Below are 14310 nucleotides of genomic sequence, written 5' to 3'. Positions count from 1 at the left end.
CTCCCTGTGTTGGTGTCTCTTTCAACAGCAAGTGAAGACTTTTTGTTTGTTTGTTTCATCTGGCATTCCACCAATAGTGGTTACTGGTCCTCCTCCTAGTGTTCATGTGTTTTTTTACTGAATTAATTTATAATTTTAGCTATTTGAAATATTCAAATAATTAAAATAGTTAAACTATTTTTTTAATGTTCATTACCTTGTGAACACTGATGGAGGAAAGGCATCATTACCACCACCACCATCATAATCATAATCATCATCCCTTTCCACCTTATCATAGTCCACAAGACAACAAATATAAAATACGTTAAATTATTCAAGAGAAGGAGGAAGGGGGTTATTCTTTGGGGCTTCTGACTGCAAACACATAACTAAAAAAATGAGAAACAGGGTTTGTATAACTGACATTACAATCCAAGGAGACAGCAGAATAGAAAAGAAAGGAGAAGACCACAAATACCAAGACCTATGAACTGAGCTAGAGTACCTCTGGGAGAAGAAGGTTACCATCATGCTAGTTATCATCAGAGCCCTTGGAACAGTGCCTAGAAGTCGCAAGAAACACCTGGACATTCTGAGCATTGAATAAATAAACATCAGCTCAGCTCCAGAAGAGCAAGAATCCTATAAGGATTCATCTGCAGTTCCCAAGAACTTGGCTAGATCTTGACTTGCAGAACACCATCTACAGTCAAATATCTGACTGTGACAAATCATTATCATCAGGTGCCACCTCTGGGTCTGGAAAATGCTGGAGCCTGGGGAGGGCAGGGTTTGAGTAAGGAAAATGCTCTGCAGGGTATAATGCCACAGAGACCACCCTCCAAAGCAGGCATTTTGTCCAGAAAAACAGATCTTTATAGTCTGGAGATCACTTGTAATTCTGGGAGATCTCCAGGACTCACCTGGAAGTTGGCAAGTCTACCAGCATTGCAGTATGCCATAATAGACAGAAAAGTATTACTCTTACTAAAATTTACTAAAAAAATGGCAAAATACAAAAATCCCTACAACAAAGTGGAGGATTGATGAAATAGAGCACATCATACAAGTGCCTACATTGACTGAGGTGGTTACCGAAAGCCAGCTGAACAATCCAAACAGTTGTAAAATGGTGTCAGTCATATATTAAACATTAGAATTCAACATCTAACATTGGTATGATTGTTTGTAATTATTATTTAATTCTATAATGGATTTTTAAAAAAAATAATAAAGCAGATTCCCCCCCTTCTCAATTTAATAATACAGATTTAACATAAATGCTGCAGTGAACAAAAAGAAAGTGTGTGTTGTATCATGCAGAAACTTGTATTTCTAAGGAGCACATTCATTTTGGATTATGTTGTACTGTCAGTTAATCTTTATAAGATCATGGAAGAGTTCAATGTTACTTCATGCTCCGTTGCCGCTGCACATGGCTCTGCATTTGTAGAGGCAATGTGCACACATCAGGAAATCATCACCATGTGGACATGACCTCAGAGATGTGCAATAGGGTGAATGATGTGATAGTATCATTTTTAAAACTTGGTGCTTTAAGAAGTATTTCACTTATTCTGGAAAAAAATATGCTTTTCAGTCAGCCCCTCCCCCTTTTTTTATTTTGAGCCTCAGGGAACAAGGAGTTATTAGAATTTACACACACACACACACCCATACCCTTTGTCCTTGCATCTCTAGTACAAGAGTAAACAGCCCTCTTTAGGGGGCTTTGTTTCTGCACGCTGAGATCTCTGCCTAGACTTTCCCCCCCAAAATCCCAGTGCCTGTTAGGATGCTGCCTGAATACAGCAGCAGCAACATCATTTGATCAAATGGGGAAGGGCTATGATCAACTGCGGAAGGGCAGAGTATCTGATTGGCATGTTTAGCATGAGTCCTGGGCTCAATCCCTGACATACCCAGTACAAAAGAATCCAGTAGTAGGTGATGTGAAAGACTTCTCCATAAGACCTGGGAGTGCTGCTGGTCTGAGTAGACAATACTGATTGTGACATAGGATTGCCAAATCTGGGTTGGGAAATAACTGGAGTGGGGGGGGGGGTCAGGTGGAGCTTGAGGAGAGTAGGGTTGCGGGGAGGAGAGAGATCTCAGAAAAATATAATGCCTTAGAGTCCACTTTCCAAAGCAGCCATTTCTCCAGAGGAACTGATCTAGGTTATCTGGAGATCAACTGTAACAGCAGCAGGAGATCTCCAGGTAACATCTGGAGGTTGGCAGACCCCTTTTTGATGGACCAAGGATCTGATTCAGCATAAGGCAGCTTTATGTGTTCATGTGTACTTATTTTATTTCATATCCCTCCTTTCTTCCTAATGAGTAACCAAAATTGCTTCCCTTCATTTCTCCTTGCTTCCATTTTATCCTCACAATTCACCCCATACACATCTAAATTGCATGTATACTGTATGACTACCTTGCTGTACTTTGTAATCTACCTTGAGTGTCAGTGAAAAAAGGTGGGCTAAAAATTAAGAAAATATAGTATTACCTTTAAAAAACCACAAATTTCAATTGTTTTTAACAGTTTTGTAAATTTGTGCTGGTTGTTAGAATGCTTGGCCTTTGTTTATTGAATATTGGGGCATGGAGTCTAGTGGGGAAATGAGGGAATTTATTCTCAAAGTACATGAAGGAAGAACAGTTAAAAAGAAGACGCAGGGGGAGCAGAATATAAATCTAAATAAAATAAATAAAGTAAGCCCATAAAAAACAGGTGGGTAGCCATGTTGGTCTGTATCTGAAGAAGTGTGCATGCACACAAAAGCTTATACCTTCAATAAAATTTTGTTGGTCCTAAAGGTGCCACTGGACTCATATTTTGTTCTCATTTTTTAAAAAAGTGCAAGGTTGTACAGTCTGGAAGCTGAGCTGTTGAGGACCACAAATCAAATCAACCTCTTTAAAGTCTCCTAGAATGGTTTTCAGCACACAAACCAGGATCCTGAAGATAGCTCATACAGAGCCACCATCTTTTTTTTTTTTTGCTGATTTTTGGAAGGCCCTGCTATACAATTGTAGTGAGCAAAACTATCAGTACATGGAACAGAATGGATCTTCCCTGTGGTATTGGTGGTATACTGAACAACACAATGTGCACATCTCTTCAGGCCATAAAGGAGTTTGTAGATTGCAAAAAACAAGTGATGCTGGCAAAACATGGTAATTTCAATCCAAACCAACATTTATGGTTACAACAGTGCTCCCCATAAATCCCAGTGTTCACAGTACCACCCCTCATATTCTATGTTGGCATCATAGAAGCTGCAGAATGATATGAAGGTTCATCATGAGCCACAGTAATAACAGTGCTATCCTATGTAAGGAAGGTAGAGGTTTGATTTGGGAAACTCTTGCATTGAAAACTCTTGCTCCAGGGTTCTTTATGGAACATTATGCTAAGTTGAAAAAGGAGGGAACCACTTTAACAACCCTTAGGATGAAGTCCAAAGTGAAGAAAGAAAGAAAGAAAGAAAGAAAGAAAGAAAGAAAGAAAGAAAGAAAGAAAGAAAGAAAGAAAGAAAGAGAAAGAAAGAGAGAGAGAGAGAGAGAAAGAAAGGAAGAAAGAAAGAAAGAAAGAAAGAAAGAAAGAAAGAAAGAAAGAAAGAAAGAAAGAAAGAAAGAAAGAAAGAAAGAAAGAAAGAAAGAAAGAAAGAAAGAAAGAAAGAAAGAAAGAAAGATGGCATGCTCACTAATGCCTTTGTGATGTGTACTGCCGTGCATTAACACACTATGTAGGTGGGACTAAGAAGCAAAAATACACACAAATATGGCACATACAAGACAGAATCCCTAGCTAGATTGCAGAGAGGGCAAAGCAAAGAGCGTACAATTTAAATGACTTTCAGAATACAGTTTAATCCCAAACAAAATGAGTAAGTAATGTTATATTCAAAGAATACATCCAAAACGAATATACAGTGTTGGTTTTCTTGAATCTGCTGTTTTGTCATGCCTCCTCATTTTATTTATCTGTTTTATCTAACAGAAATACATGGCCATTAACCCTAGTCTTGTATGTGGCTCTACAGTTTTAGTAAGGACAATCATCTGCAAGTACCTGGAACAGCATTTGCTTCTAGTAATACCCCTCTGTCTCTCGTTACTCCACACGCTATGTTTACTCTCACAGCCTCCCATTCCTTTATAGTCTCCCTGACTGTTGAAATTTAGACTGCTATATCTTTGGAGCAGGGTCCTGTTTTTTTCTGGCATTCTACTAGGCAGAATAACACAATACAGTTATGGGACTGTTTTTCCTTCCCCCATCCCACAAAAGGCCCAGTAGCAATGAGTGGCTTGATGGAGCAGAGGAACATTGGAGATGATTAGTGGGAGAAGAAGGGGCTATTTTGCTTGCCACACTGTCCACTAAAAATCAGTACTGTGCTGCTTTCCTACCCACAGGGGAAAGGTGCTGGGGCCCATATGATTTATCCCTCAAGGACAAAAGCAGCTGCCATTCTGCAAAGACAAACATTTAGGGTTCAAATGCCTTTTTTTCCCTACTGACGGTCCAGGTCAATTTGGAGCCATAAGCTATAGCCACTTTGTACCAGAAAAGAAAATCCTTGGGTAGAAACAGTCACAGATGTATTGTGTATCTCCACCCTCAGTTAAATCACTAGTTGTGTGCACACTTGAAAGTCTTTGCTGAGGAGCACATTTACTATTTGTGAAAGATCAGTGGTTTTCGACATGCCCTTCTGCAAATGGAAGTGCTGGGGAAGAGGAAACACACTCTGTGGCAGAGACTATCTAGCACACACAGAGCTTATGTAAGAACATAACAAAAGAGAAGCCATGTTGGATCAGGCCAATGGCCCATCCAGTCCAACACATCCAGTCACACAGAGGAAAAAAAATCCAGGTGCCATCAGGAGGTCCATCAGTGGGGCCAGGACACTAGAAGTCCTCACACTGTTGTCCCTCCCAAGCACCAAGAACACAGAGCATCACTTGCCCCATGCAGAGAGTTCCAACAATACACTGTAGCTAATAGGTGTATGTTGCTGGCACTACACTACATAAACAGATGGAAACCCACTAACTCAATTTCATCCTTTAGAGATTTAACAATCCATACAGTGCTGAAACTAAGCAGGTTTGAGTACTATAAGTGCCTGATGGAAGATCTCCTACTATCACTGCCTTGCACTTCATAAAGAAAGACAGGATATAAATGTAAATTGTTGTTACTATTCTTGCATTTCTGAACTTTCAATTTAGGCTCTGCATCAGAATGTATAAACTCAGGGTTGCTAGAGCACAGCACGCACCTTAACACACAGGTGTAGAACCCGCTGTCCTGAACCTCTGCTGCATGAAACCAAATCGAGTCTTCGTCTTTGCTCATCCTTACTTCAGAGAAGATAATGGGCTCTTCCAAGTCTCCTCTATTTTTATACCACATCAGTCGAAGGCCTGTGCTTTGAGCCATGCTGTAGTTAGTCCTGATATAGCTGTAGAAAAGGGCACATTTCATTCGGACTGGTTCACCTGCCAAAGCCATGTATTTCTTCAGATCCACTAACCAATCGATACAACCATCGACTGAAAGAAAAAGAAAAAGAAGAATTACTGGGGGAAATGAGAAACAAAGGAGACGAGTTTTAAGACAGTGAAATGAAATTACTAAGCCGATTCACACAAAACAACACAATAGAATTTGGGGCTGCTCCACTTCAGACAACAGGTGTAGGGTGAAGGTAATATTTAATGAAATGTTTGTATGCGTAGCAAATTAGCATTTCACAGTGAGAAGGAGACATGTTTGCTCTGTCCCTTTTCCTAATGTTCTGGTCTATAACTTACTGGGAAAGTTAGCCCTGGCCAGCTGGATCACTGGTAGCCAGGAAGAGGTGGAGCCTAGCCCTGCTGTTCCACCAGTGCCGCAGAAGCTTCTAGTAATAACCCTGTGATTGGTGGCAGATCACTAGTTGCTTCTACCACTAGAGTCAGTGGGTGACCCTCTCATTAGTGCTACTGACTGCGTCTGGGTCAAGTGTACCCTGCAGTGCTGGCTCACTGCTAGACTTGTTCCTGGGTCGTGTAAACTTCCCAGTCTGTTCTCGCTAGTTTACCACATATATGGATTTATTAGCATGAAAAAAATATGACTGTCCCTCACGTGCTGTCCGAAGTAGTACCACCACCTCATTCTGCTTAATGTGTCAGTAGATTATCTGGCAAGGCTTTAGTTTAGGGGAGGGATGGTGGCTCAGTGGTAGAACATCTGCTTGGGAAGCAGAAGGTCCCAGGTTCAATCCCTGGCATCTCCAAAAAAGGGTCCAGGCAAATAGGTGTGAAAAATCTCAGCTTGAGACCCTGGAGAGCCGCTGCCAGTCTGAGAAGACAATACTGACTTTGATGGACCAAGGGTCTGATTCGGTACAAGGCAGCTTCATAAGTTCATGTTCATAGTTAAAAGAAGCATCTATCCAATTTCGATTTCATTATTTCTCAAAAACCATTTTCCACTGTGTTTTCAACCATGGGTTATCACGCATCAGGGGCATCCCCAAGTCTCCACGGGACATAACGTTTGGGCCAGTGACTCCAGAGAACTATCAACCCTTCAGCTGAACAAGGCCCAAGCTTACAAAACAGCTTTAGGAACAAGGGAGCTATGCAGGTCTTGAGCTCATATCAGATTCAGACCAGTTGTGGAGAAGCTTAAGCAGGCTGTCTGCCTCGTGCTGAGGAGCTGTATGGACACCTTATTCCAAAAGCTTGGAGTTGTCTTAATTTGCACATTTGTGAGATTAAAAAAAAATTCTCCCACCAAGAGGGTTGCCAATGCCAGCATCATGGGACCTAGGTGGAACCTGAGCATAAGTGAAGGTTCTCTCTATGGTGTAGTGGTTAGTGGTAGAGTATGATCAAGTCCCCAGTCTGCCATAGACATTCACTGGATGATCATGAGCCAATCACTCTCTCTGCACTTAATCTACCCAGACAGGGTTAATTGTGAGGGTAAAATGCCAGCAAGACAAAAATGTACTAGATAGATATTTTCTTCTCATAGCCATGTACATTTTCATCAACAGTTAACAGTTCTACATTTTTCACTGTTGTCTTACTAGAACTGTTTCCATTGTGTTCTCATACTATACTATTTTTATATTCATCATTCATGCTATTTATATGCGTGTCACCAATATATATAATATACATATAGTGCTGATTTACTGATACATAAACAGTATTGGAAAATGGAGAAAAAATCAAGATGATGAAACAGAAAATGGTGAGAAAATAAAGAAGCCCAAGTCCAATTAAAGCAGGAGAGAGACTGAAATAGGTAACATCAGACTGAAACTGCAGGGATAAGAAATTAGAAATCGGCCCTAGTCTTTATTTATTTAGAAAATGTATATGGATAGAATCCAGTGGCTTCTGTTTGGCCCAAGATCAAAGCTCAATGGAAAAAAATGTTTTCCCCTTTTTGGTGTAAAGGTACAGAAATGGCTGAAGAAAGAAACCTTTTCTGGTAACCAGTCCAAGTTCAGTTTTTTCTCCTCCTCTGTTGAAAATGCAGGTGTTGTCATTTAAAGAAAATGCATAGAAATAGATCACAACTACAAATGAATTATAATTAAAGTTATTTTCTATTCTGGTCCATGTTAAGATGCAATATTAATTAAAAAGCAATGGTTTACCATCTCAGTTTTGATACAAACACTAAAAGCAATTATTACAGAGCAAAGGGAGCTCCACTCATTCCCATAACCTCTTTAGATTTTCATTATTGCCGCCTCCAAGATGCTCCTTTCTTAATTCGTAATTCAAGTGTTTCTGCCTCAGCCACTTGACCCAATCGACCGGTTGAATGATTGCGATTCTCTGCCTGAAGAGCATTCCAGACAGCATGTGATCTCAAATCAACCTCTATTTCTCTAATTAGCTGTGTTTCTCATACAATAATGATTACTGGTGACAAAATCCACACCATGTCTAATTTTGATTTCATCGCAGCCCTTGGAGGTATTTTTGTCAAATCAAGTATGTCAAGGAAGTGTACAGACACATGGACTAATCCTCAGAACACAATTTACAACAAACCTCTTGCTCTTAGAAGACAGTGGGGAGGAAAAGACAATGTCATTATGTTTCAGATTGAACTTTAGTTTACATTAGCACATTTTCTTTTGCTTTAAGATTCTCCCTTCTTTGGTTATGCAGGCTGGCACAGAAACTGCTGTATCACATGGCCCCTTCCCATCTCACAAAGGGTCTGGATCATGTAAAGGATACCAAGTTGCATCTTTCTGAAGGTGGCCCAATTTTTGGAAGAAGGAAAGTTGGCATGGGAAGAGTCTCCATATGCTTGCCCTCCTTATGGCCTGGGGAAACATTTCTCTGTCCCTTCCTCTGTAGTAGAACTGGGGGGCTAGCCAATGAAGGGTCTCTACTGACTGCCAGTAAGCTGAACATACATTTTCTACACAAAGCTTAAAACTCAAAATGTTTAGATTGCTTTATAAAAAGATTATACAAACTCATCAAGGACTTGTCTACTGACAACTGTTAGGAACAATAGGTAAACATAGCTTGTGCAAAGGCTGGATCCTTCTGCCTTCTAGGGCTGGGGGAAAACAGGCAAGACCCGCAAGGCTGCTTGTATGTGCATCAAGGCATCTGAATGGCTGATGCCAGAAATGCAGTAGAGGAAATTTGGCTTAGGTGAGTTTGGTATAGTGGTTAAGCGCGCAGACTCTTATCTGGGAGAACCAGGTTTGATTCCCCACTCCTCCACTTGCAGCTGCTGGAATGGCCTTGGGTTACCCATACCTCTCAGAGGAGTTATCCTTCAAAGGGCAGCTGCTGTGAGAACTCTCTTAGCCCCACCCATCTCACAGGGTGTCTGTTGTGGGGGAAGGAGATAACGGAGGTTGTAAACCACTCCGATTAAGAGAGAAGGGCGGGGTATAAATCTGCAGTCTTCTTCTTCTTCAGCCAGCAGGGCTGTTCTCAATAATCCTGCAAGACATCTTAGACAGGGAAAGGGACTGACCAAGGCCATCCAGTATTTTATGTCTGACCTGACAACAAAGTGAGAGAATCGGGGTGTGGAGGGGAACTGTTGGGTGTTGCACCAGCATGAGAAACTAAAGTGATATCATTGTGTCAGGATGTCACTGTAAGATTCACCCAAAACACTATGGTTAAAGTGCATTTGGAACAAAAGAGGAGGATGCCTCCCAGCTGAGCAGCCATTTGAACACTCATGTGAATTTACTAGCATTACCAGTTGCTAGTCGAAGTTCAACACAACACACTGGCTTTCCACACAGTCTCAATTATACCTTACTGAATGCTACTTGTTCTATCTTCTTACTATTTAAAGTAATTGTGCATATTCCCAAATATAGGATATTTGCAGCCCTATGCACCACTGAATTCAGCAGTGCTTGCTTCTGCATAGACACATGTAGGACCACATGGTTGCTGCACTACGTTGTTTCTTAAAATGCTTTATCTCTGAGCCAGCCCTCTTTAAACATTTTCTCTAGCTCTTAATTATTTTTCTTTAGTTACATTAAGCTCCTTTCAAATCCCTTCAAATCCAGGCTTAGAAGACTAATTTCCAAATCATAGCATATCAAATTTAATTACACTGTGGTCACTTGAACCAAGCAAGTGAACCATATTTGAAATGCATTTAACATACTATGGTTAAGTTTCCATTTCTAATGTGGACTTTGTCATGTAAGATTTCACGAAAGGTTAAGTTCAAGAGGTAGCAGACATGAACTGAAAACTGATTAACAAGCCATTTGTACAAAAATTAAATTCTTCATGGCAATGAACCACCACCAGCAGGGCTTTTTCCCTCTTCAGCAATCAAAATAAAGAACAAGCTCTACGAAGCCTAAAATGATGGCAGAAATTGTTGACTGGTTAGGCATATTTATCATAATGCCATTTTTACTAGAAAAGCAGAATTCAGATTTCTGATTTCCAGGAACTTCTTGCACATTGACTCATTGGCAGAGAAAGTCCTGCAATTCTGCCATGGGTTCAAAATGCATTTTAGAGGATTCTGGGCCAAGACCTAGTATTAGGGTTGCCAGGCTACTGTCTGACACTTCTGTGAGTTTGAGAGGTGGGGCAAAGGACGGATGGAATGTCACACAATGCATCAATGACACACAATGCATCTGGGTGAAAAAACAGAGGTAATATCAGCACATCAGCTGATACTCTAGAAACTCAATGGTATTGCTATAGAATTTCCAGAATGTCAGCTGATGCACTGATGCTATGTTCAGGTTTTCACATTTGGATGTGATGTCAATGCATTGTGCAATATCATTTCTGCACCACACTATTATCCTGCTGGCTCAAATGGGAAGCTACCTGCCAAACTTGCAGCCTATGCAATATGAAAATTGACAAATGGCAGCCTATACAATACTGTATAAATTCAATTGACATAGATTGGTGACCAAAAGTCTTAGACCCATTTTTGCCACTTCTTGAACTGAAAATGTGTCTCCCAACTCTGCAGTAATTCCACATATCTTGTCTCCCCAAACTGGAAAAACACATTCCTGTAGGGTTACCAATCCCCAGGTGGGGGGGCAGGGGATCCCCTGGTTTGGAGGCCCTCCCCCCGCTTCAGGGTAGTCAGAAAGCGGGGGAGGGGAGGGAAATGTCTGCTGGGAACTCTGTTATTCCCTATGGAGATTTATTCCCATAGAAAATCATGGAGAATTGATCTGCAGGTATCTGCGGCTCTGGAGGGGCTGTTTTTTGGGGTAGAGGCACCAAATTTCAGTATAGCATCTAGTGCCTCTCCCCAAAATACCCCCCAAGTTTCAAAAATATTGAACCAGGGGGTCCAATTCTATGAACCCCAAAAGAAGGTGCCTCTATCCTTCATGATTTCCTATAGAAGGAAGGAATTGAAAAGGTGTGCCGTCCCTTTAAATGTGACGGCCAGAACTCCCTTTGGAGTTCAATTATGCTTGTCACAGCCTTGATCTTGGCTCCACCCGAACGTCTCCTGGCTCCACCCCCAAAGTCTCCTGGCTCCACCCCCAAAGTCTCCTGGCTCCACCCCCAAAGTCCCCAGATATTTATTGAATTGGACTTGGCAACCCTACATTCCTGTGTACCAATTTCTGTGTACATTCCTTGGGCCTGCCTGTGCCCAAGTTCCAACATTCTACAAGTCTGGTAGAACCATAACCAACTGAGAACTTCATTTTGGCTCCAGATGCGCCCTCTTCACAGCCCAGAACTCACTTTGGAGTTCAATCATGCTTGTTACACCCTTGATCCTGGCTTCACCCTCAAAGTCCCCATATATTTCTTGAGTCGGACATGGCAACCCTAATTTGACCACTTAAACCACTTCCCTTCTCACTTTCTCCCACTGCTCAAGCCAACCAAGAGAACTTTTATTGTTCACAGTTGCAACAATAAGTGCCTGAGTTTCATTTCATTGGGTATTACAATTCTCATTTGAAAAATCGACGTGTTATTTGGAGAAATTACTCTGGGGACAAATGAAGGCAGCAACAAAACATATATCAGGGAGGCTGTGGTTAAATTCTATACACAAGGAACACACAGCATAAAGTCTGTCCCCATTTCCCTGGGAAAGGATTCTCTCTCCTGATACTTATAATATAAAAGGGACTTCTTTGCACCATCTGCCTGACAATTGATGTGTCGTGGATTCATACATTTGAAAGCATCACATTTCAAAGAAATAAATAAGACCAATTTAAGGGAATAAGATTTTAAGAAATTGGGACATAGAAAGGCAATCAGACTGAGCAAAACAAGGAATGAATATTCCTTCTTTTCAGCCTTTAGATAGTTTATTTGAACTCCTTATTAAAGGTAGACTTTTTGAGATTGCCTTAAGAAATCAAATCCCGCTAAACCTTTAAAGAAGGAAACAAGCACATTATATCCAGCTCAGTTCTGGATTGAATAGGGCATGTGTCCTTGGATTGTGTCAACAAAATCTGCTCAATTTGACTTTTGGGACATTTACTTGTATTGAAAGCACCCCTGTTGTTGTTTTTCAAAATGAGAGGCCAAGAACAATTCATCATTTTCATGTTATTTCATCATAGACTTGAGCTCTAGAAGGAACATTATGATAAATGCTCTCTCATACAATCACCATCAAGTTCAGAATGTTGTGTAGGAGCAGGACAAAAGTCATGATTGTAACCATCTATTTGAGGAAGCAGAATGTGGAGAGGATTCCCAAAGCAACACTACATGACCATGCTCTTCCACCCCACAGCTAGTATACTGGCTTTCAGGGCTTTTTTGGTAGAAAAAGCACAACAGGAACTAATTATCAGACCACACACACCCCGATGTCACCATTGTTTCACATGGATTTTTTGTAGAAAAATTCCAAAAGGAACTCATTTGCATATTAGGCCACACACCCCTTATGCCAAGCCAGCTGGAACTGTGTTGCTGCTCAAAAAATGCCCTGCTGCTTTCACAGCAATGCAGCAGGTGCCAGAAAAGACTCTTTTCTGGCCAAGACCCTGGAGAACCACAATATTGAAGTAGACAGACCAATAGAGTAAGGCAAATGGATGTGACTTCATCCTCGAGGCACCAAGTTGTCTGTATCTTCAGGCTCCTTGAAGTTAGTTTACTCCCCTGCTCCTACTCAAAGCAGCAAGTCTTATGTACCTGTGGAGTGCTGTGGAGGTTAGGGTTACTGGATGCTACAAGCAACATCCATCTCTCATCTGCACTTTTCCTGGTAATGTATATGGAGACTCAACTGGTTGAGAAAGGGAAAATGCAACCCACCCACTTCTTTCTGGTTTTTTTATCATGTGGAAACACACTAGACACTATCTGTGTGCTTAACAAGGAACTATTTATACATAAATCCTATCTAGAAAATCAAGGCAAAACATAGATTGGTGCAATCAAACAAGGAAATGCTTGCTTTATTCCTGCTTGTCTTTGTGGCCCAGTTCTTACTGTTCTTTAGCAAAAAAAAAAAAAAGCAGCAACTGGCTACTCCAGAAGTGTTGTGTATCTTGCAGATTCACAGTGCTACAAAATTGCTGCAAAGCTGCCAAAAGCACATTTCTAAAAATTCAACAGTAGGATTGCCAGGTCCCTCCTGGGGATATAGACTACAGCGGGGTATGTAAAGTATGGTTGCCAGCCCCCAGGTCCTGGGGATGTAGAGTACTGGTGCCAGCCCCTGGTTTTGGTGGCTTTGGCTTCTCCCTGCTGTGGACCAATGGAGAAAACCCTGCCCCTCTACAGGGACATCACACAACGTCCCCGCTCACCCCCAGAACACTCTCCAAATTCCCCTGACAGAGCAGCAAGAGGACCTGGCAACCCTAATTGGGGAAGGACTTGCCAGTAGAAAGAAGAGGGCCTAGACTACATTGCCAGTGTTGTACTGGAAGTGTCATCATCATGCCAGAGACTTCCAGGTGATGCATTGGTATTTGGGCAAAAACTCTATGGTAAAATTGGCTTTTACCATAGAGTTTTTATCCCAATACCAGAACGTCACCTGGAAGAAGCTGGCATGATGACAACACTTGCAGTACAACACTAGAAATATGGCCTAGGCAGGGCTGCCAAGCCCGCCGTCCAGGTGGGGAATCCCTCACCCCAGAGGTTCCCAACCTGCCGGCCCACATTGGGCTGGCGGGGGAACCTCCCCCTGCATCACCAGTATGATGACATCACCCAGAAGTGATGTCATCAAAATGGTGGTGGGCATGTGGGGCCGCTATAGGCGTTTCTGGGAAAACTCTATGGTTTTTCCAGGTGCTCTAGCCATTTGGGAGGTGAAACTCTATGGTACAAAAGGTACCATAGTGTTTTAACCTCCCAAATGGCTAGAGTGTCTGGGGAAAACCCATAGAGTTTACCCGGAAACGCCTAGATCAGCCCACATGTGCAGCGCCAATTTGATGATGTCACTTCTGGATTACGTCATTTCGTCACATGTGCAATTCCCCACCAGGGCTTCAAGAGGACTTGGCAACCCTAGGCCTAGGCCTTCTTTCTACTGGCAAATCTCCTGCCTGCCAGTTGATCAAGCACTTGGGGGCAGACACTGGCAGCAGGGGACCACTGCTTCCCCTGGGGGGGGGGGCGGTCTGGCAACCCTAAGTACATGCCAGCATCTACCTGTCTCATCTATCAATACCTTATGTCCAGATCCAGGACTCTTCCGGACACACTGTGGTGTGGATGCAGAGACCCATGACTACCCTCTCCTTCACCCAGAGGAATGAATAAGTCTACTCTAGAGGTACCCCCCACTCATAGTAAAATTTC

General features: G+C 41.9%; 1 protein-coding gene across 3 annotated transcripts in view; it reads right to left on the bottom strand.

Moving 5' to 3' along the window:
- The window catches only part of IL1RAPL2 (interleukin 1 receptor accessory protein like 2), a 684727-nt gene that overhangs the window by 295140 nt on the left and 375277 nt on the right, over positions 1-14310 (bottom strand). For all 3 annotated transcript variants that reach the window (XM_060250072.1, XM_060250071.1, XM_060250070.1), the window contains exon 3: positions 5283-5556. In XM_060250072.1, the coding sequence (XP_060106055.1) occupies positions 5283-5556 (274 nt within the window). The remainder of the gene's footprint in view (positions 1-5282; positions 5557-14310) is intronic.

This window comes from Heteronotia binoei, chromosome 11 (assembly GCF_032191835.1).
Source record: "Heteronotia binoei isolate CCM8104 ecotype False Entrance Well chromosome 11, APGP_CSIRO_Hbin_v1, whole genome shotgun sequence".
In the NCBI taxonomy this organism is placed as follows: domain Eukaryota; kingdom Metazoa; phylum Chordata; class Lepidosauria; order Squamata; family Gekkonidae; genus Heteronotia; species Heteronotia binoei.
The sequence above is the reverse complement of the archived record's forward strand: the minus strand, read 5'-3'. Positions and strand labels throughout refer to the sequence as shown.